The sequence below is a fragment of the Hemicordylus capensis genome, chromosome 2 (genome assembly GCF_027244095.1).
Source record: "Hemicordylus capensis ecotype Gifberg chromosome 2, rHemCap1.1.pri, whole genome shotgun sequence".
Lineage (NCBI taxonomy): Eukaryota > Metazoa > Chordata > Lepidosauria > Squamata > Cordylidae > Hemicordylus > Hemicordylus capensis.
Genome location: NC_069658.1, coordinates 222865311 through 222888840, shown reverse-complemented (window position 1 = coordinate 222888840; position 23530 = coordinate 222865311). Strand labels below are relative to the sequence as shown.

The 23530-nt window shown below is 48.5% G+C and overlaps 1 protein-coding gene across 2 annotated transcripts; it reads left to right on the top strand.

The window, feature by feature from the left end:
* The first annotated feature begins 2390 nt into the window (after positions 1-2390).
* On the top strand, positions 2391-23113 carry LOC128346602 (uncharacterized). 2 transcript variants are annotated; one of them, XM_053300067.1, is made up of 7 exons: positions 2391-2443; positions 5114-5209; positions 10485-10627; positions 12673-12937; positions 16808-16989; positions 19723-19781; positions 22820-23113. In XM_053300067.1, exons 1-7 carry the CDS (start codon positions 2404-2406, stop codon positions 23019-23021), a joined length of 987 nt encoding a protein of 328 aa, XP_053156042.1. In that variant the 5' UTR covers positions 2391-2403; the 3' UTR covers positions 23022-23113. The 2 variants fall into 2 exon arrangements, with proteins under 2 accessions (XP_053156042.1, XP_053156044.1); XM_053300069.1 differs by lacking the exons at positions 2391-2443; positions 5114-5209 and adding an exon at positions 10056-10301.
* Positions 23114-23530: the final 417 nt, after the last annotated feature.

Sequence of the window (23530 nt, the reverse complement as noted above, 5' to 3'; positions counted from 1 at the left end):
AGGGCCGCTCTGGGAAGAGCATTTTCATGCTTGCATGCAAAAGGTTCAAAATACCTGTAACCTTGGAGAAGCCGCTGCCAATCTGTGCAGACAATATTGAGCTGGATGGACCAGTGGTCTGATTTGGTGTATGGCAGCTTCCTATGGTCCTATGAATTTGAAGATAATATAGTATCTAGTTCCAGTCCTTGTGAAAGGAGGGGAAAGATCACCTGGGAGCATACAGAAGTGCTTTCCCTTGAGTCTGGCCATTAGCCACCTACCCCAGTATTACTGGCTCTGATTGGCAATAGCTGTGCAGGGTCTCGGGCACAGAGAGGGAAAGAGAGTACCACTTTGACAGCTTTTGTTGAAAAACGGTATATAAACATTCACTTTAGTAGTAACGTAAATTCACTGAGGAGAGGTTGATCAACCCTCCCTTGTTTTAAAATGCTGCAAAAAACTGCATGGCTGTCCTTCAATTATAATTATTGTAATCATGTACTAGCTGAACCAGGCGCAGGTCATCTGCGCCTCTAGTCCCCATCCCCTCCGCTTTCTCCCCCACAAGCCCACCTGCCAGTCGCTGCTTTCTCCCACCCGTCTGCTGCCGCTTTCTCCACCCCACCCCACCCCGGCCGGCCACCGCTTTCTCCCCCCAGCTGCGGCTTTTTTCTCCCTCCCGTCCACCCACCCACCGCTGCCACTTTTTTCTCCCCCTGCCCCCCCCATCCGCCTGCCAGCGCTTTCTTCCCCCTCTTCTCCCTCCTCACTGGGCTGGGCCACCTCCATTATTAATGCCGGAACTCTTGCAGCATGTTGCGAGAGTTCCGCTGCCAAATCCTGGGCACACATGCTGGCTAAGAGAATTAAATACAGTATATAGATTATTCTGTTTTTTCCACTACACAAGGTTAGGATCTTAAAAGTATTGCTGCTTGGTTAGAGTTTGTGATCACTTTGTACTAAGTCTAAAACTTTTATTTTCACCCTGTTTGTACACCACTTTGAGCACTCAGTGGAAAAAAACCAGACTAGAAATTTAATAAATACAGCAGAGGGAGGTGGGGTGTGCAGAAAGGCCCCAATCTTCAGGTGCCCTCTGAGGATGTTTGCATGTATTGTCAAAAATGTGTCATTACAAACAGCTTTAGTGCAGAGTAGATGGAAGCTGATGTTCAAATTGTGTATGTCCCAAGCCCTAGTCACATATGCTCAACACATGTAGAATCTGTGTACAGAATATGCACATACAGTTATTCACACTATACTGAATGCACATACAACGGTACACTTCCTTTGCATATACTGCATTGCAACGGGGCTGTACTCAGGTTTCCTTTTATTTATTCTTCCATATTTATTTACTACGTTTATATCCCTCTCTTCCTCCAAGGAGCCCAAGGGTACATGGTTATGCTTATCCTCACAACAACCCTGTGAGGTAGGTTAGGCTGGGAGAGAAGTGACTGGCCCAGAGCCACGCAGTGAGTTTCATGATTGAGGATTTGAACTCCTATCTCCCTGGTCCTAGTCCAGTACTCTAACCACTACACCACACTGAGCTCATGTGTGGCCATTCACACCAAAACATATACATGTGTACAGACACCTGCATGCACACACATCAGGTCTGAGGAGGACTTGAGTCAACTTGATTGCAGAAAACGTTTTGGTCCTCTTAAAAAAAAATAAAGATTTTTCTGACATCTTAAAGATGAACACATGAATTACACATAAACCTTTGCAGACTATACCAGATGCATAAAATACTGTCCTCAGCAGGCAAGTATATGTGGAAACAGGAGAAAAGAAACTGTAAACAGTAGAACCAAATGCTTATCTGTGGCAATTATGTTATGCCTAAATGTATATAAGATAAGGACCATGATCCTGCCTACGAGTCTTGCAATCTCTAGAGCAAGCTTTGCTGAGTTCACTGGGTTCTTATCTTGTTTTTTCTCCCTTTTGGTGATCAAAGAGAGTTTCAGCACCAATACTGGCCCATGAGACAAAAGCTGTTATCTTCCCAATGTTCTTTCCAGGGCTGCCCAAAATCTAATCTCCATCAGATGACCCACTTGAAAGCAGTTCCTAGGGCCTGAGAGCTTAATGAAGTCTCAAGTGATAAACGCAAACACCTCCTGGAGAGAACCCCCTGCCCCTGCCCCACAACACATTCTCCAGTTCTTTGAAGAAGACTTTGAAGTTTGGGCATCCCCCACCCCACACTTGGCCACCTCCAGATAAGTTGCCACCACCTCTCAAGAGTCTCAGTGGGGCTGTCTCCAGAGCAGACGTTTGCTATCAATATACAGTGCTCCAATTGGCTCCCTTGCAAAAGCTGCTTTGGCTATAAATACTCAAGGTAGAGATCCAGACAGAATTTCCAGGCCAGGTTGCAGAGAAGCCCCAGCGAGGATGCTTTTCTTCTGGTTTCTCTCAATTACCAGCTTTTTCAGTAAGTCCTTTGCCTTCTGAATGTGGGGAGGAGGAGTTGTAGGGAAAGATTGTGCTGGTTTTGGGCAGAGCCCTGTGGTTGTCTTTGGTAGATTTCAGGAGGGGTTTACCACTGCCATCTCCTGTGCAGTATGAGATGATGCCTTTCCGCATCATGCATGGGATTTGAACCAGCAACCTCTTGCTCGCTAGGCAAATTATTTCTCCGCTACACCATTAGGTGGTGTGGGAACTGTGTATGCTCCCAGTATTTGCTTGTGTGGAAGCAAGATAGGAGGAGATGCTATCCAGGTTTTCCTTCTACCTTGCTTCCAAAACTGGGAGCACACACAGCTCCCAAACCCAGGTAGCTCAGTTTTTGATTGTGTGAATGACCTTGTTTTTGCTGCAACAGACTGATAGTTGCCTCTCAGAGAGTGGTTAAAATGCAAGGCATTTTTCACCAGATGGTTGCTGGGGATTACCCAGGGCGGGGGCCGTAGCTCAGTGGCAGAAGGTCCCAGGTTCAGTACCTGGCAGCATCTCCAAGTAGGGCTAAGGAGAGCCCTGGAGAGCTGCTGCCTGTTGGAGCAGACAATACTGAACTTGATGGATCAGTGGTCTGCCTCAATAGATGGCAGTTCCCTGTGTTCCTAATGCATGGCATTTGGGGGGATGAGGAGGGCATAGCTCAGTGCTAGAGCATCCTTTTTGCATTCAGAAGGTCTCGGGTTCAATTCCTGGCAGCATCTCCAGGTAGGCCTGGGAAAGACTCCCCGCCTGACACCGTGGAGAGCCACTGCCAGTCAGTGTGAACAAAACCAAGTTAGGTGAGCCAATGGTCTGAATCAGTATAAGGCAGCTTCCTATATACAGTCTTATGCTCTGGGGAGTGACTGAAGTTCAGAGCATTTGCTTTTCATATGGGGGCAACCCTGGGAACAACCACTGTTGTTCAACCAGTGACAACCAGTATTGTCACAGGCAATACTGAGCTAGGTGGACCAAAGCTCTCAATGTCGAAGGCAATTTCATAGAGCCCTTTCTCATGAGCAGAGAAGGGGCTCCTCGCCTGCAGACAAGCAGGTCCTTGCCTCTGGGCAGGCAGATGAGTTGCTATGAGGGTCGGGGTGTCGGGGCGTGGTGTCCCACCCCCCAGAGCTCCAAGAATGCACCACACGAGTGCATTATACAGATGATTGGTCAAAGAAGGTTAAAAGGGTGCTAGATGAACCAAGCGGTCTGGCTACATAGGAAGGCAGCTTCCAATGTTTCTGTGTTACCATTTGGGTGCAAAGGCTGCAGAGATGCAAAGAAAAAACTTTTCCCCAAAGGCTATTGAAAGGATCATAACGAAAGAGGCTATTAAAAGGATGGATCATAACAAAAGAAGACAGACACACATCACATAGAATATGTTTGTTTTTCGCTGGGGAATGCATTTTTGGGTGTGGGTGGGTGTGGTCATTCATACAATCAAAAACTGTTCTCCTCAGGTTTGGGAGCTGTGTGTCCTCACAATTTTTGGTTGTGTGGAAGCAAGGTGAGAGGAAAACCTGGGTCATTTTTCCTCCTACCTTGCTTCCACACAATCACTTCTACCCAGGTTTTCCTGTTACCTCGCTTCCACACAACCGGAAACTGGGAGCACATACAGCTCCCAAACCCAGGAAGAGCACAGGGAGGCGATTCTCACAATCGCCAAAAAGCGAGCTGCCTGCTTTTTGGAGATCGTGAGAACCACCAGGCGAGCCCGGTGTCCTCAAAGCGGGTAACCCGCTTAACTATCCCTCCCGTTAGACAAGGTTAGTGGAGCGAGTGCTCCGCTAACCCCGTCTTTTCAATCTTTTGTTGCTGTGGTGCGGCTCCGCGCTGCGGCAACACATGAGGAAACCCCTGCCGGGAGGCTGAAACCAGCCTCCTCTCCAGGATGCCCCGTGCGCTTGCGCAGGGCATCCTGGAATTTCCAGGGGCTGTGTGGCCCCCGATCCCCGCAGCCCCCGCCGGCTCTGTGACGGAGCCGGCAGCTAATCCAGCCACCCAGGACTGATGCCTGGGTTGTCTGTGCGGAGAGCAGGCTAAGCCCGCTCTCCCCGCAGAAAACCCCTCCAGTGAGTCTCACGATTGTGTGACTCTCTGGAAGACTAGAATCGGTGGGCTGGAATGTCAAGGAAGCAGATTTAGGCTTGAATTTAGGAAGCTTTTCCTGACTGTTAGAGCCGTAGTAATAATTAAACAAGTTGGGAGGACAAATGTCCCTGGGCCCCTGAAGGTGGGCGGGGGGCCTCTGGCTGGGTAGCCACTTGCTCTTTGCTCTCCCCCTTCTGCTTCTCTGAAGAAGGTTTGAGGCAACAGGGGCCCATCTTCACATTTTGTTCCAGGCCCTCTCCAGCCTTGCTATGCCCCTGGTTAGAATCATTCAGCAGCAGAGCAGTCTATCTCATGAAGTGGTGGGCTCTCCCTTCTAGAGGTTTTCAAACAGAGGCTGGACAGTGATCTGTCAGGGATCCTGTCGCGGTTTCCTGCACTGAACAGGGAGTAAGACTCCAAGATCCCTGCCAACTCTACCATGCTGAGATCCTGGTTGTGGATTCAAGACTGTCAACCCAACTCTTTTCTCAATAAGTTTCTGTTCAGGTTTTGTCCAGCTGCCACTGCCTCCCAACACATTTTTAAAATTTTGTGATCCTAGTTGTGGGAGTCGCTGCTCGGCCGCGAGAAGGACGGAACATCTTTGCCGAACGTGGCTGCTGCAAGCGCCAAGGACATTATGTCTACATTGGACATGGTGAGTGACACAAGGGATAGATTTCCCTCCAGGACTGGCCTGGGATTTCTAGGAATCAGCACCCATCTCCAGGTGGCTCTTGAAAACAACACTGGAGTTGGCGGTGGGGGTGGGGGGGAGAGACTCCAGGAATAATTTTTGTTAGAGTTAGCAACCTTTGGTAAGTCATGGAGACCCTATTGTATACTTATTATCATAATTGATTTAAAATTTATTTATATATTTATCTGCTTGCTTGCTTACGTTTATATCCCACTTTTTCTTCAGGGGGAGCCCAGAGCAATGTACACGGTTATGTTTATCCTCAGAAACAACCCCATGATGTAGGTTACACTGAAAGATAAGTGACTGGTCCAGAGTTACCCAGTGAGTTCCATGGCTGAATGGGGATCTGAACTCAGGTCTCTTCAGTCCTAGCCCACTGCACCACGCTGCCTCTCATAACCTGGTTTTCTATTAAAATTATCTAGAGAGCTCCAAAGGTTAAAAAAAAAAAAAGAACAATAAAAGCACAAAATTAACCAGAGGCAGATAAAGTAGATGAGGCCAACTAGAGAAACTGTTCAAAAACTGCGAGTTTTTGAAACCAAGATTACTAGCCTCCCAAAAGCACCAGAAGGTGGAGCCATAGCAGAAGTGAAGTGGTGGTGTTTATAAGCTTGTGCAGTCCAGATAGATAGATATGTATATGTATACCACCCCAAACTAATGTCATAAGAACAGCTCTGCTGGATCAGAGTCCAGCATCCTGTTTTACACAGTGGCCCACCAGATGCCTCCAAGAAGCCCACAGGCAAAGGGTGGGAGGGGGAGTAACAGCAGGAGAGAGGGCATGCCCTCAACCCCTGCCTGTGGCTTCCAGCGGCATCTGGTGGGCCACTGTGTGAAACAGGATGCTGGACTAGATGGGCCTCCTTGGGTCTGATCCAGCAGGGCTGTTCTTCTGTGAAGGCATGCCCTTTCTCCTGCTGTTGCTCCTCTGCAACTGGTAATTAGCAGCATCGTGCCTCTGGGCAGTTTACCACAAATGCAATATAAAAGCTTGAAACAACATTAAACAATGTTTAAAACCAAGTCACAATTTACAAATCTAGTTAAAAGCTTGGATGAATAAGTGTGACTTAAGAACCTTTTAAAAAGTTGTCAGACATTGGGAGGTTCAGCAGAGAGCCCATTCCAAAGCCTGGGGGTAGTGACAGAGAAGCCCCCCTTAATTTAAAGAATCTTAAGAGAGGGATGAAATCTGAAATAGTTGTACAAAAAGGGTATCTTCACACAGCTGTCAAGGGAAAGGTCTCTATTTTCTAGTCTTTGTTCCTGGTAAATCGCTGCCCCTACATTTGCATTTTGTGGATGTCATTGAAGTTGGTTAGCATTCATATACCCTATCAGAAGAATATCATAAGGGTCCTCCTGCCATGTCTGACTAAACATCCTCCTTGTGGGTTTGGCTCTACCTCAGTAGAAGAGCTTCTGTAGGGCTGGGGAAGTCTCCTGCAGCTTCCTGCGCTATTCTCATAATATCTGCTTTGCATGCAGAAGGTCCCAAGTTCAATTTCCTCCTGGCAGCGTCTCCAGGTAGGGATGGGAAAGACTCCTGCCTGAAACTGTGGAGAGCCACAGCCAGTCAGAGTAGACCATACTCAGCTTGATGAACCAAGGGTCTGACTCTATATAAGTGGGGTAGTATTCACCTGCTTATAATGCTGGGTGTCTCCTTTGTGATAAAGTGGGGTGCCTTGTGTGCCTCCCCACACACTTGCCCCCTAAACACCACGCAAAACTCCTTTTATATCTGTTAGCAAACTCCTGTCTGCAAAATTCTGGGTTGCGAAATTCTGCATTGCAAAGCTCAGCTGCTTTGAGCTGCCTCAGGAATGTGGCCCCTCCCACAAGTTGCAGCTAATCTCCACCCACTGAATCTCTAGGCACAGCTGAGACTGCCCTATCAAAAACAACTCCCTAGCTAGCCAAAATCAAACCCTAGGAAAGACTAGCCCTAACAGACTCACCTTGTCCTTTCCCCCTTGCTTTCTTGTTGATTTATTTGCTTGCTTGCTTGCTTGCTTGCTTGCTTGCTTGCTTGCTTGCTTGCTTTAGGAAAGAAAACAAAGATGCTATCCTTCCTGCTGCTTATGTGCTGCAATGGGAGCCGTGCGGCTCTCAGCAGCAAACCTCTGTAAATGTCCCCACCCTTAACGAGGCTAGCAGAGTGAGCGCTCCGCTAACCCTGTATTTCTGATCGTGAGTCACCACAGCGCAGCTCCGCGCCATGGCAATTTATGAGGAATCCCCTGACAGGGAGTCTACAACAAGCCTCCCAGGCTCAGAGGTCTCCCTAGAATCCCCCGTGCACTTGTGCGGGGCCTTCTGGGATTTCTGGCGGCCGAGTGGCCCCCGATCCCTGCTGCCCCTACTGGCTCCGTGACGGAGCTAGTAATCGTGTGGGCAGCCGATCTGGCCACTTAGGGCTAGGCGCAAGATCATCTGCAGAGAGAACAGGTCAAGCCTGCTCTCCCCACAGAACCCTCCTCGGCTCTCCACACTTCTTGTGTGGAGAGCCTCAAATGTTTGCTGCCTCCCTTGGTCTGAGCCTTGTCTTCTGAAGAGCTGCTTCCAAACTGAGCATCCTCAGGTATGAGGGCAAGCTGTGTCCCACATATTAGATTTATGAAAGAAGAAATAGGGGGCAGTGAGAGACAAGCCATTTGTCTAGGGGGGGCACCCCCCCCAACAATCCTTTGTGTGCATTCTACCTTCAGAGCTGGACCTCAGCTCTGGTGTTCTGTTCCCTCCACTCCTAGGGACTGGGGGGGGGGGGGTGATGGAAGGGGTTATGAGGTGAGGAGGTACTCCAGGGCGACTGGCTCTGGGTCTGAGGAGCCTGGAGCGCTGGGAACAGGGATTCAAGCTGAGGCAGGCTTTTCCTCCTCCTATAGCAGGAGTTCTCAACCTTGGGTCCCCAGATGTTGGTGGACTACAACTCCCATCATACCCAATACTGTGGCTAGTTATGATGGGAGTTGTCGTCCAACAATATCTGGGTGGGGGTCCATGTTTGAGAACCCTTATACTATAGGGTCTCCTCTGGGTCGCAGTCTAGGTGAACCGCTGTGTCCACCATTGTCCTTCTTCAGCCCAGCACAGGTGTCCCTTCCAGTGGCTGCTGCTGAGGTCTCTCTTGAGTTACTTTTTAAAGTTTTGAGCTCTTTTAGAACTATCCTTTTTGCTCTGTATCACTGTGATGATAACCTTTTGTTGTTGCTGAAAAGTGGTATATACATATTTTAAATAATAATTATTATATTATATAATTATATATGATTATAAATTATTATAAATTATTATTATTATAAATTATTTATTATTATAAATTATATCTGTGCTCTCTTTGGGGCTGGCTGTATCCCCCTCCCTCCCTTCTGCCCCACACTCTTGCCCCTCTTCCCCTCCCTCGCCACTCTCTCTTGCCCGCTCCCCTCTCTCTTGCCCCCTCCCCTCCCACCCTCTCTTGCCCTCCCTCCCCCTCCCAGCTCTCTCACCCTCCTGCCCCAGTCTCTCCTGCCCTCCCCCCTGCTCCTCTCTCCTGCTCTCCCCCCTGCCCCACTCTATCTTGCTCCCCCCTCTCCCCTCCCTCACTCTCTCTTGCCCTTCCCCTCTCCCCTCCCCCACTCTCTCTTGCCCTCCCCGCCCCCTCCTTTTTGCCCTCCCCGCCCCCTTCTTTTTGCCCTCCCCCGCCCCCGCCCCACTCTCTTTCCCTCCCCCTGCATTTCATTTCACTTCACTTCACAGTACCTCCACCCAGGCGGCGAACACGGAAGTCCCGCCGCCCGGTTCCCTCTCACCCCAGCCTCCCACGGGCGTCTGGCCTCGGCGGCCGGTTCCGCCGCCTGGCCTTGATCCGCCTCCGCAGCTGGGCTCAGCGCCTCCACGGCCGGGCCCGCCGCTGGGCTGAGTGCTGCCTTTGCGGCCGGGCCTGCCAGGCCCGTTGCCGCCGCTTGCTGGCCTCTGCGGCCAGCCTCCTCTCCCCCACCCTCTTGCCCAGGCTGCCGGCCAAGTCCTGCTTCTCTGGCCGAGTCCCGCTGCTGCGGCCGGGCCCGCCACCCGCCTCGCCCAGGCCCGCAGCCTCGCCTCCGCGGCTGGGCCTGCGGCCACTGTGGCCGCCCGCAGCCTGGCCGCCGCTGGTCAAATTCTCCTGGGTGCGCTGCACCAGCCAATCAGGCGCCTCCGCAGCCCAGCCAATCAGCTGGGCTGCCGGGACACATTTTCCCTGGCACACCCAGGAGAATTATATATATAGATAATTATATATACACAACTCCGTCTGATTTTTCAAGGGCCGATTTCAATTGTCATTTCTCTTTCCCTAATGTATATTTCACTCCCTGCAGAGATTTGTCTCTCTTCCCGCCTTTGCTAATCTAAGTCCAAGTCATTCCTGCAACAGCGCCCCCACCCCCATTGGTCTCACACCTCCTCAGTTGACAATGACATCTCCCATGAAGCAGCCATTATGGGTCATTTCCTCTGTTGCCTGTCTAAATTCCACCCACTTTGCCAGCCTTCAAGAAGAATCATATTGTCAGAATTTGAAGGGGCTTTGGAGGTCTTCTAAACCAACCCCCTGCTCACTGTAGGAATCTCCCCTATAAAATCACAGAACAGAGCAATTACGCTAACCATGGGTGGAGTGCTGTTTTGAAAGAATGCTGTGTGTGTGTGTGAGAGAGAGGGAGATGAATCCACTCCAAGGGGGAGTGGGAAGGCGGGTCAGTCAGTGTCCCTCCCTCTTCCTGATAGGCTGGCTGGCTAGTACTCAGGTTCATCCCACCCTTCCTCATCCTGACTGACAGGAATCACTCTTCCCATCTTCATTTCTTGTCCCAGGGCCCACTCCCACTCCAGCCTTTCTACACCATCAGTGTATGAGAGCATTATTGTGCTTTTAAAAACCTGTCCATGCTAGCCCTCTGGCAAATCCAGGCCAGCCACTTGCATAGCATTCATAGCAAACAAACCAAGCTATGCCAATATTGATCAAACCAGATTAGCTGCACCACACATATGACGTATCCTCTTGGATCAGACTAAGGTGGGTCTATCTAGTAAGGTTGCTAACCCTCCCTTAGCTTGGGCGAGGGTGCACGTGAGAACAGCCTCTCTGTCTCTTGTGGCTCCAGAGAGAGATCTTGCAAGAGGTTTGGGTTCTGTTCTGTTTGGCCCACCACTTGCTGAGGATACAAATTTAGTTTTTCCTCTGTTGTTGTTTTTTTAGACATCTCTGGCAGTCCCCTGAGTGTTGACGTGGGCATGTGTAGGACACACTGTGGCGGCCCCCAAAGGAGGAACTCCTACATTTCGGGATTTCCCAGTCTCTCCAGACAGTCCTCTATGCTGGACTTCATCAGAACCAAGAAGGTAAGGGGCTGCTGAGTTCAGCTAAGTGCAGGGGTTCTCAGAACCTCTTGTTGGACTACAGTTCCCATCGCCCCCTGTTTGACCATGGTGGCAGGGGATGGTAGGGGTTAGGAACACAGGGACATAGGAAGATGCCTTCTACCGAGTCAGACCATTGGTCCATTTAGCTCAGTGTTGTCCACACTGACTGGCAGCAACTCCCCTAGGTTTCTGGCAGGAGTCTTTCCCAGCCCTACCGGGAGTTGCCAGGAAATGAACTTGGGACCTTCTATATGCAAGCAGATGCTCTACCACTGAGCTGCAGCCCCAGTATCTTACAGCAGACAGCGCTCACAACAACAAATATTTATATACCGCTTTTCAACAAATGTTTCCAAAGCGGTTTATAAAGAGAAAAAAACAAATAAATAAGATGGACCCCTGTCCCCAAAGGGCTCACAATCTAAAAAGAAACATAAGACACACACCAGCAACAGTCACTGGAGGTACTGTTCAGGGGGTGGATAGGACCAGTTACTCTCCCCCTGCTAAATAAAGAGTTTCGCCACTTTAAAAAGGTGCCCCATTTGCCCATTTAGCAGGGGTCAACATGTTGTTGCCAATCCAAATGCACACCAAGGCAGACTCTGCTTAGCACATTCATGCTTGCTGCCACAAGAGACCCGCATTTGGAAACTCCTGTTGTATCTTCAGAGGCCTGGCTATAGCTCCTACCACCATGTGACATGCAGAGATGGGCAGCTGTGTGTGAGAGAGAGCCTCTGCCTTAGTGGCTCCAATCTGTGGAACTTCCTCCTAAGGGATTTTTCCTTGTCCCCCACAGTGTTAGAGTTCAGCTGACAAATCACTGCTCTGCTGTTTCAGAGGGATTTGGGAAGAATCTACAATTAGAAATATGCTGCATAGTATCGCTGCTGGATTTTTGTAATCGTAATATAATTTAACCTGCCAGACTTTTGCATTATGGATAGCTTTAATGTTTATTGCTTGTTTAAAGCCAATTTGGGATTATTATGAAAATGATAATAGGATACAAGTTGTTTAATTGTTCTTCATTCTCCTGTTGCCTTTGCTGGGATGTTTACTCTCTTTGCTCCTGTTTCTTATTGCTGTTGGTTAATGCCCTCATGTTATGGGTTGTTGATTCCGGTGGCTGGGAAGTTATAAGTATTTTTGAAATAAATAAAATGGCCACCTCCTTTTCAGCCTCAAAGCAGCAAGTGGTGATGGAGGTGGGTGTCCGAGGAGGAGGGCTGGTCTTGGTGGTAGGGAGCATGAATTGCCCCCTTTGCTAAGCAGGATGTACCTTGGTTTGCATTTGAGCAGGGCTGTAGCTGAATGGTAGAGCATCTGCTTTGCAAGCAGAAGGTCACTGGTTCAATCCCTGGCAGCATCTCCAAGTAGAGCTTGGAGATACCTGCCTCAAACCTTGGAGCACTGCTGCCAGCCAGAGTAGAGAATACAGAGCAGATGAACCAAGGGTCTGTCCCTGCTAACTGGGCAAAAAGGCACTTTTAAAAAGTGGTGATTCTTTTTATCATGGGGAGAGCAACTGGCCCTATCCACCCCCAGCACATTACCCCTCCAGTGACTGTTGCTGGTGCCTATCTCATGTTTCTTTTTAGATTGTGAGCCCTTTGGAGACAGGGATCCATCTTATTTATTTATTTTTCTTGATGTAAACTGCTTTGGAAATTTTTCTTTTAAAATGGTATATAAATATTTGTAGTAGTAGTTTGTAGTAATAGTAGTAGAGCCATAGCTCAGTGGCAGCACACCAGCTTTGCGGTGCAGAAGCTTCCCGGTTCAGTCTCTGGCAGCATCTCCAGGTACGGTTGGGAGACACTACTCTCTGAAACTTTGGAGAGAGCAGCTGCCAGTCAGTGTAGACAACACGGAGCTACATGGACCAAGGGTCTGACTCAATATAAGGCAACTTCCTATGTTCCTGTCACTCATGTGCAGATTGGAGAAGGAAAATAGATAAGTACGCCCAGTCTGATTCCAGAGTCTCCCACCTCCTTCCTCTGACTGTGCCGTTGCAGGACAAGCTCTCAGAACTGCCGGTGTCTGCTGGATCCAAGCACTCCTCCTGCCCTCTGGCCTATCACTGTGAACCCAGCCAAGTCCGGGTGGAGAACGTCTTGCTCCTGGATGGGGTGCAGCAGGTGGAGGTGATCGAAGGCTGCCATTGCAGTGCAAACCCAGCTGAGTGTCTCCGGTTGCCCTTCCTGAAAACGTTCTTCCCAGACTCCCCTCTGGAACAGACTGTGGATGTTGGCAAGTGTTCCAGTCCACCACGTGCTGAAGGTATAGCAATAGCAATAGCACTTACATTTATATAGCTGGAAGCTCTCTAAGTGGTTTACAATGATCTAGCATATTGCCCCCCAACATTCTGGGTACTCATTTTACCAACCTCGGAAGGATGGAAGGCTGAGTCAACCTTGAGCCCCTGGTCAGGATCGAACTTGCAACCTTCTGGTTACAGGGCGGCAGTTTTACCACTGCGCCACCAGGGGCTCAATACCTCCAAACAGATGATTGGACAATCCCCTTTGAGTGGCGCACTTTAAGAAGGATGTAGACAAATGGGAACAGGGCCAGAGGAGGGCAGTAAAGAATGGTGAGGGGCCTGGAAAGCAAGCCCTATGAAGAAAGGCTGAAGGAGCTGGATATGAGATAAACGTTATTACAGTCTTTGACCAGTACAGAAGCAAGAACGGGGGGAGGAGAGCACAAAATCAGGTCCATACAATAATATAGCAACAATAACTTTACGAATATATAGTAATATAGTAGATCGTTCTGGTAGATTACTCATTAGATGCCATCGTATATTCATTGCTATTACACAAAACCTAACTACGTTATGAGTAACGTGGGCTTGATGGTCTGATAAGAGAAATAAAATATACTAGCTTAACCCGTGCAGAGCATTTGCACGCTAGCACTTGATTGCCCCCCTCACCTCAGAGATCTCTCCACCCTTGCCTGAACTGCTCTCCTGATCCTCCTCCTCCATCTGGTTGCTTCCATTCCCCTCACCCTTCTTAGTTACTCCTCCATCCCTTTACTCCATCCCCCTCACCCCTCTTGGTCGTGGTTGCAGCATTGCTGGTGCCTATTGGCCAAGCTGCAGCCCCCTGTACTCAGAGACCTCCCCACCTTCACCTGAGCCCCACTCCTGCTCCTCTCCACAGGCTCAGCAGCAGCAGTTGACCAGGCCCTTCCTCGCTGCCACCACCACCACGGCCGCTGCTCATTCCCCTCAGGCTGCTGACAGGCCCGGGCTGTCCCTTGCCTGCCTGCCTCCCTCCGCCAATGGCCCAAACAACAGCAGTGGTTGACTCAGTAGCCCCAAACAGCACCAGTGGTTGCTGGGCCCTTCCTTGCTGTCACCGCCATGGCCACTCGTTCCCTTCAGGCCACTGACAGGCTCGGGCCCATCCCTCGCCCTTCCTTCTTTCTCTCTTCCCCTCCTTTTGTTTTCTTTCTTTCTCTCTCCTCCGCTCACTCTTCCCTTCTATCTTTCTCCCCCTCCCTTTTTTTCTTCCTTTCTCTCTCCCTTCCTGAATTAACAGATCTTGTTTCCTCATCTGATTCACACAACAGCAGCGTCCTTCTCCTGAAGGGGCTCTTTCCTCCCTCACAACCCCTCTCTTCGCAGACCCCTACCCACTGTCCTTTTATATATAGATAGATTCCTCTCCTCTACAATCAAGAACATCTTCCGACCAGTAACAGTTGCATTCCAACTGACCTTTACCATCACAGGCTCCTCCTCCCTATCTGCATATGGAATCCCCACTGCCCAATCATGGTGCTTATGCTCTCTCAGGCTCCTCCTCCCTATCTACATATGGAATCCCCACAGTTCAATCAGGGGCTTCTGCTCATGAACTCTCGCGAGAGCTGCCACACATGGGATTAACCACGGGTGTGCCTTAGAGACTTAGATAGATAGGTAGGTAGATAGATAGATAGATACTTCATCTCCTCTGCTTGGTAGGTCCTTAATCAGGGGTAAAATTAATGATTCACGTGAATCCGTATAAAAATTACAGTATAATAAAACATGACTCACATCCTCTATGGCCTGTGTACTACATGGACAGTAACATTCAGAATAAGGAATCCCACTATATCTACCATATAAAACAGCTGAAGGCAATATGTCAAAGTGGACCAGTGCAAATGCTCTATGATATTTGGAAGTTATTAGGGCTTCACAATAATCAGCTGGCTTGGTGCTAAAAGCATGTCTCCATGATTTAAGTCATTTTGGGGCCTTACTTATCTCCTGTTGCTATTCCATATCCAATATTCTTTGCTTTACAGCCTTTTTTGCTTGTTTGTAACCCATGGATTGCAGCACTTCAAGGGAAAAGCCATAAAAGGCGAGCTTTTCTTTAACAACTGACTTCCACTGTGATTGGAAACTATCTTCAAGCATCAGGGGGCCCAGTTGCTGGGTATGTTAGTCTGGAGAAGAGAAGACTGAGGGGTAACAGGATAGCAATCCTTGAAGGGACAATCTTGTTCTCTATTGCTCCTGAGGGCAGGATTAGATCCATGGGCTTTATTTTCACAAAGGTAGATTTGGGTTGAACGTTTGGAGAAACCTCTCAACAGTGGGAGCAGTTTGACAATGGATCCAGTTACCTGGAGGTGGATGGGCTTTTCCTTTCTGGAGGAGTTCTGTAAGGGATGCTGTAGCTCTGGATTTCCTCACTTAGTCCATGAGCCAGGCCCACAAATTCTGGCCGTCGCTACCATCTCAGGAGACAAATGCATAGTGATTTCTGGCAACATCTATCCCCCAGACTTGAAAAATAGGTGATAACATGGATGCACTTACAGCTTTCTCTGTGTTATTAACTGATTAGGGTAAAATTGCAGTCATTTTTGCACAGAGCAAAGAGTTAGGCTCAGGGTCAGGGTTTAGGTAGCCAACTGTTGAACTCCTTCTATTTGGAGAACATTCCTGCCAATGTTCATTTCCATTCCCCTGACAACATTGATAAAATGCTATAGTAGTTTTAGTGTTTTAAAAATACATTTAAAAGTAAATAATGCATAAATAAGATAGCCCTCTGTCCCCAAAGGGCTCACAATCTAAAAAAGGAACATAAGGTAGATAGACACCAGCAACAACCACTGGAGGGATGCCGTGCTGGGGTTGGAAAGGTCCATTTGTTCTCCCACTGTTAAATATAAGAGAATCATTACTTTAAAAGGTGTCTCTTTGCTCAGTTAGCAGAGATAACTGAGTAACAGTGAGGAGTAACAATCCAGGCAAAAAAAAAAATTCTACCCCAAAATACAATATGAATATTGCATTTCATGCAATATACATTCCAACAGTCAGGAAAGATGATGAAAGAAGGGAAGAGAGAAACCAGGGGAGGAAAGACACTTACAACAGACAGAACAGAGAAAGCAAGCCAGGGGGTGAAGATGAACAGGTGCAATTAGACGTATTTAGATTTCATATTGTCTGGAGATGAAGGACTGAAAAGATAAGCCAAAATGTTCCTGGTGGGTTCTTAGGGAAGATTGGAAGGCAGAGGGGGAAAGTGCTTTTCACAGGTGTTCTGGGAGATGGAAAAGGCAGAGAGAGCAGGGGAGTGTTTATGTGTTTTGTATTGTTTCCTCTGGCCCTTCATTTCTGGTGCTTAATAGATATTTTTGTCATTGTGCCGACATAGGCAAAGTGAGTGCTACTGTGTGACTGTAGTTTCCATTGGGGTGGAGGTTTGGGGCATGTGCACCCCCTGGAAATTGTGAAGGGACCAAGATGCAGCATTCATGAGAACATTGGAACATAGGAAGGTGCCATACACCGAGACAGATCATTGATCCATCTAGCTCAATATTGTCCACACAGTCTGGCAGCAGCTTCTCCAAGGTTGCAGGCAGGAGTCTCTCTCAGCCCTGGCTTGGAGTTGCTGCCAGGGAGGGCATTTTGAACCTCCTGCATGCAAACATGCAAGTGCTCTTCCTAGAGCAGTCCCATCCCCTAAGGGGAATAAATTACAATGCTCACATGTAGTCTCCCATTCAAGTGCAAACCAGGATGGACCCTGCTTAGCAAAGGGGACAATTCATGCTTGCTACCATGAGACCAGCTCTCCTCCCTGTTGAAATGGTGGCCAACTTTCCCTGGATCTCTTTCAGATGGGCTCTTCTGCCTGCCCACAAATTTTGACTCGGTGCTTCTGAAGAGCCCAAACAGGAACGAAATGATCCAGACTCTGGAGAGCTGTGACTTGCAAGAAGCCTGCTATCGGATCTCCCACCAAGAGTATTACTTCGAAGTCGTGCTCAGTTCTGCCGGGGAGAGGCTGGAACAACTGAAGGTCAGTTTGTTTGTGGCCATTCCTGCCCTCCATCTTCTGCCTCGGAGATTTTCTTAAGGCAGGTCTTTCTTAAACGTGCAACCAGACACACACAGTGTCCTTCCAAAAAAGAAAAATGGTGCAGTTCTAAAAGAACATTTGTGCTGTTCAAAAATTCAGGACATGCAAAAGTTGTCTTATGTTAGATGATGTAAAAAGTGACTCTTAACAATAAGAAAGGGTCCTCTAGAACCCAGACTCTGATCAAGTGTCTCCTTCTCCTCCCACTGCCAAAGACGCTTCCTTCAGACTCCACTGCTACTCCCCACAGAGTCCTTACCAGTGAAGACAGCACTCTTCTGCAATTGTGCTCTCAGGTTCCCAGTTCTGAGGATTTTCTTCCACTCTGTGTAGGCTTCCTTAAGTCACGGGATGTGGCTCTATACTGGGCAACACAGCCTTCTCGTACACAGCCATGGAAAATGCAAATATATGTATAAAGTCCTGTCAGGGTGTGGATATGTCCTAAAGACTTAATCTAAGTTTGTAGCCATTCCCACTCCCCAGAAGGAGGGTGTGTGTTCACATATTTTGGGCCAGATTTACCCCAAAGTCCCTGCAAGCTATCAGGCAGCACTTCACACATAGTTTGGGTTTTTCATTGCACGTTCGAGTGTAGCCCAATTTATATCTGGGGTATAACAACCCACTTTTTGCATCCGTTTTTTTGAACAGCTTTGAACTCGCAGTAAATCTTTGCAGTCAAGCCATGGTAAATTATTGCATCTCCTTATTGAGGAAAACACTAGGGAACCCTAGGTTCTGTAACTCTGTGATGGAGGCTCCAAAGCTTCAACAGAGAATTCTCAGTACCTGCACAAAAACAGAGGAAGAAGGAGAGGGAAGGGCAGGGGGAGGGAAAGTAGTAATAGCAGTAGTAGTAGTAGTAGCAGCAGCAACAGTATTAGTGATAGCGTTGGCTTGTTAAACCAAAATTTTACAAAAAAAAAAATCTTAGACTAACAGAACTGGGTATGTTTAGTCTGTAGAAGAAAAAAAACTTAGCAGGTATGTGATAACCATCTTCAAATATCTGAAAGGCTGTCACCTAGAAGAAGATGGAGCAGACTTGTTCTCTGTCGCTCCTGAGGGCAGGCTAGGATGGAGGGGTTGAAACTACAAGGATGCAGATTCAGGATATATATAAAATTTGGTTTGTATACGGGGGTGGGCAAACTTGGCTCTCCAGCTGTTGTTGAACTAACATCATCCCCAGCCATAATGGAGCTGGGAGTTGTTGAACTCCCAGCTGTTGTGGAACTACAGCTCCCATCATCCCCAGTCACAATCCATTGTGGCTGGGGATGACGGTAGTTCAACAACTGCTGGAGGGCCAAGTTTGCTCCACCCCCTGCTAGGAAGAACTTCTTAACTGTAACAGGAACTGTAACAGTGTTGGACAATGGAACAGTCTGACTCATGCAGTGGTAGACTCTCCTTCACTGGAGATGTTTACACCGAGGCTGGAAGGTCATCTGTCAGGGATGCTGTAGCAATTTCTTGCTCTGAGCAGGGGGCTGAAGCAGAAGACTGCCAAGATTCCTTCCAACTCTAACATTCTGATTCTATGACTGTTGCTCCTGAGGACAAGAATCAATGAGCTGAAATTACAGGGGGCAGATTTAGGCTAGATATTAGGAGGGATTTCTTAACTTTAAGAGGTATTTGACAGTGGAGCACTCTGCCTTATTCCGTATGTATGTGCTTCTTTTTGTTTTTTTCTGGTTGGCTTAAGGCTGTAATAAAATTGATGATTAATTGCCTTATTCAGTGGTGGGCTCTCATTCTTTAGGGGGCAAGCAGCCATCTATCAGGGACGGTGCAGTAGATTCCGGCATGCAAGGAATGACCTCCAAGCTCCTTTGCAATTCTAAAATTCTATCATTGTATGAACTTCTGATCTCACCCTATGCTTGGTGCAGTATGTTACCGAGATTCAGGCCCACAGCCAGCTGGTGGCATGGTGTGTACACCTGCCACACTAAAAAATTATCTTTCCTCCCCGGCCTCACTGACTGTTTTCACTGAACATTTTAAAAGCTGTTTCTCCTGACTTCTGCAATCCCCCCGCCCCCCACTGCCAAATTTTGAGGCTAAGAACATAAGAACAGCCCTGCTGGATCAGACCCAAGGCCCATCTAGTCCAGCCTCCTGTTTCGCACAGTGGCCCACCAGATGCCTCTGAGAAGCCCTCAGGCAGGAGTTGAGGGAATGCCCTCTCTCCTGCTGTTACTCTCCTGCAATTGGTACTCAGAGGCATCCTAGTTACAGGCCTGCTGAGATTTCTGGAGCCATTTTGCTCTGCTGCTGTTGGAATGCTTTATTTTTTTTATATCTTGCTCAGTATGAAAGGTTTTTTGAAAAGTTGCTAAATAAAAACATTGTTTGTTAAGGCATATCTGACCAAGTAGTCTCTGGTGCACAAAACTTCTGCCATGATATTTCTCCCCCACCCCTGCCACACACATTTTTTTAATGTGCTGCAACAGACTAACCCTGTAACCCATCCAGAATATGGCAGAATAATCTTTCTGAAAATGGATTTAGTAAATCCCATCCCAGTCACTTGTAGACAGCTGTTTACACCCTGTGCACTGGCATCTCAAGGGCGACCTGTGAATGCCTTCCATTCTGCCAAGTCAGTGGGAGACCGCCAATGATGCTTTTTCCTCTTTTGTTTTGCAAATGCCTCAGGAAATCGACGTGGGACGCTGCTTTGGGCAATGCTCTTCCAGAAGCCGCTGCCTGCTGAGGTGAGCACAGCTGTCCGTGACTCTGCCCACATGAGCAGGGGAGCTGTTTGTTCTGCAAAAATGTGGTAACTAAACACATCACACACCCCACACAGCTGGGCAAATGCAGTTGCAAAAGGCAGGCCTACAGATCCTCCCTAGAGATCCCCAGCCAGCAATCACTACACTTGGAAGGTACAATAGAAGACATTGTCAGTTTCTCAGCTGTTGCAGATTAGGTGTGGATTCCAGGTCGGGTCTCCAGTGCCAGACTGGCGGATGAAGGCCTCAAGTACCTGTGATATTCATTTGCAGAGGAACCAGGTTGGAAGGTGTAAAGTGAGACATTCACACACACACACACACACACACACACCAGCCAAGCCCCTCAAATGCTATGAGACAGACACAAAGAGTTGCTTTGCAATATGATGCAACAGCTTCTGTAGGAAATATTGATTTAGGAACATAGGAAGCTGCTTCTTACTGAGTTAGATCTTTTGTCCATCTAGCTCAGTATTGTCTTCTACACTGACTGGCAGTGGCTCTCCAAAGTTTCAGGCAGGAGTCTCCCCCAGCCCCTGCTAACCCTGCTAAGTGAGCAAAGGGGCATCTTTTAAAGTGGTGATTTTCCTATATTGTGTAGGGGAGAGTAACTGGTTCTTGCTGGAGTCTGCCTTATATTTCTTTTTTAGACTATAAGCCCCTTGGGGACAGGGAATCAACTTATTTACTTGTGATGTATTTTTCTATTTAGACCACTTTGAGAACTTTGTGGAAAAGCAGAATATAAATATTTGTTATAGTAGTAGCCCTGCCTGGAAATGCTACCAGGGAATGAACCTGGGACTTTCTGCATGCAAAGCAGATGCTCTGCCTCTGAGCTACAGCTCCAAAACAATGTACTTTTATTTTTACATTTCCATCCCACTCTTCCTCCAAAGAGTCCAGACTGGTGTACATGATTATGCAGAATCTTCCTCAATGACCAATCAGTGCTCACGATAATCCTGTCCTCTCTCCCAAGCTGCCTTATTTTGATATGTTCGATCCTTGTGCATGGTGCTTTCCCAAAGCACAAGAATTCAAGAGTCCCTGCCCCCTAGGAGACTACCATCTATAATCTGATACAAGGAAGATGACAATGGAAAAGGAGTGGGGTAGAGGCAGGAGTAAACAGAGGAAGAACATGTGGTTTTTTTCAGTATGAGAGAGGACAGTATGAGAGAGGACAGGTCTTTTTCAGTATGAGAGAGGACAGGTCTCTGACCTGTGGGTGCTTACAATCCAGAAAAGAGACACAAGGAATGCAGCAGAGGGAATGTGAGGGAAATGGAAGTGGGAGCAAGAATATGTTTGCCTACATTTGCCTATGTGAACCCTTCCCTCCTTCCCTTCTTTCTGCTTCTCCTTAGTGAGTTTCCCCACTGTCTGTCGTGGACTGTAAGCTCATCGGGGGCAGGGGATTGCCTATCTTTGCCAATGTAACTCTGAGGGTGCTAGGTCTCTGTTTTGATTAATATATCTGGTGAAAACATATATTTGGGCCACCCTCATATTTTCTTGCAGAACTCCTGTGCCTTTAATAGCTGCATGACAGCAAGGGATTCAACAAGTGAGGTTTCTTTTTGTGGGGATGGGGAGTCTGGAGACACAACTGTTCCTTTGTCTTTGTCTGTCTCGCAGATGTATAGAGGCACCAGTCTTTGCAGGAAAGTGTGACAACCTGGTATATAATAAGTTTGGATGTATCCAGAGCGTCCCCAGTACAAGCAGGCAGCCTGGGTCTTACTCTGGAAAGAGAACGGTGCTGGTGTTTATGCCTGCATGATACTGAGGCTATTCTGACAATCAGCCAAAATCGGGCTTGGGGAGCCTACCCCAATTTCGGCTGACGGTGTGAGCCTCCAGGTTCGCAGGCAAGCCCGGTGGCTCCCAGGCGGTTAACCCGCCTAAGTACCCCTCCCCTTAAACCGGGTTTGCGGAGCGAGTGCTCCGCAAACCTGGTTTTCCAAAACATGAGTAGCTGCGGCATGGCTCCGCGCTGCGGCTACTCACGGGTAGACCCCCGGAGGGGAGGCAAAAAGCCGCCTCCCGGCTCCGGGGGTCTCGCCAGCATGCCCTGCGCGCTCACGCAGGGCATCCTGGAACTTCCGGGGGCCAATTGGCCCCTGCTCCCCCCAGCCTCCGCCGGCTCCGTCACAGAGCCAGCAATCGTGTGGGCGGCCAGTCTGGCCACCCAGGGCTCCCGCCCTGCTTGTGTGCAGGGAGAGCGGGCTAAGACCGCTCTCCCCACTTAGCTCCCCAAACTGGGTCTCACTGATCGTGAGACCCAGCTCACTGACAGCTGCTGTCTGAGACACCCTGGCCCCTAATCCCAGATGTGTGGGGTTTGCCTGTGGATAATCAGGGGGGAGGCACTCTACTCATGCTCAGAGTCTCCCAGATTTCAATCAGATACTATTTTGGGATTCTCCTCATGTTCTTAAAACTGTTTCTGATTGAAATTAGGAAGATCTGCATACTTCAAACCCTGCTTCTGGGCTTCCTAGAGCAGGGGTTCCCAAACTTGGGTCTTCAGATATTGATGAACAACTCCCATCATCCCCATGACAATGGATCATGGGTGTTGTAATCCAAGAACATCTGGGGACCCAAGATTGGAAACCCTCGTTCTGGTATCTGGTTGGGCTCTGGAGAAGGTAAGATGCTGGCCTAGATGGACCCGTGTTCTGACCCAGCCTGGCTTTTAAAAAGTTCCTATATGAGCTCAGTCATTTCTACTACAACCTTGCACGGTATTCTAGGCAGTATTATCTTCCCCACAGGGACTGAGTTTAGGAGAAACAGTGAATAGATCAGGCTGGGAGAAACAGTGAATAGATAAGTTCAGCAAGAAGTCCTGCTGCATCCAATGGGGCTTAGTCCTGTGCTTTGGATCACAGCCTTAGTGAGTTTATTACTAAGGTGAAATTTGAATGTTGGGGTCTTGCATGCACACACACTTCGTTCTAGTGCTAACTCCAGCTCTCTCCGCTGCCTGCTCTCTCTCAACCCAGAGACCCACAAACCCAAGACAAGTGCCTCCTGTGGGCGGACACCTTTGCCAGCAGCTGCATCCCTCACCAGTACAAGACACACACTTTCCGAAGCCGGAGTGGCCAGCTGCGTACCGTCTTTACCATCCAGTCTTGCAAATGTGAGGGGCCTAAAGGCATCGCAACGGGAGCCTCTAACAATGTTTTTGCTGGAGAAAAATAAACCCGGCAGCAGGAAGGGTTTTTTCATCATTTGCGGATGCTTCTTCCCAATAAGGTGTACAATATGTAAATGAGAGGTGAATCATGTGTAAATAAAACAAATTATGGGAAAAAGAGCCATGGTTATAGATTGCAGTTATGTCTTCTTCAAAGAGACATCAGGGCCTGGTTGACACAATTGTTAGAACCTAGGTTTAATGTGGGTTACCAACACTGACATGACTGGGTGACTCCATGCCAAGATGAAGCACTGACGGGCGCCTGCCTGTCAGGGGAATCCCCACAATGCACTGCGCCCTCATGCAGTGCATTGTGGGATTTCCAGGGGCCTCGGCCTCAGAGCGATCAGCATGGAGTAGTGCTGATCTTGTGGAAGTACGGAGCATGCTCCCACCAGAACAACAATTATTGTCTTGGGCGGGGGGGGGGAGTCAAGGCTTGGGAAGCCTCCCCACTGTCTGCCTGTCCGTCCAGTAGGGCAGGTGAATGGCCCCAAAATGTATTTACACA

Coding starts and splice junctions, on each gene's coding strand:
- LOC128346602 (XM_053300067.1), top strand. CDS start 2,404: ATGCTTTTCTTCTGGTTTCTCTCAATTACCAGCTTTTTCA. Junction 10,628..12,672: donor ACTTCATCAGAACCAAGAAG/GTAAGGGGCTGC, acceptor GTGCCGTTGCAG/GACAAGCTCTCAGAACTGCC. Junction 12,938..16,807: donor CAGTCCACCACGTGCTGAAG/GTATAGCAATAG, acceptor GATCTCTTTCAG/ATGGGCTCTTCTGCCTGCCC.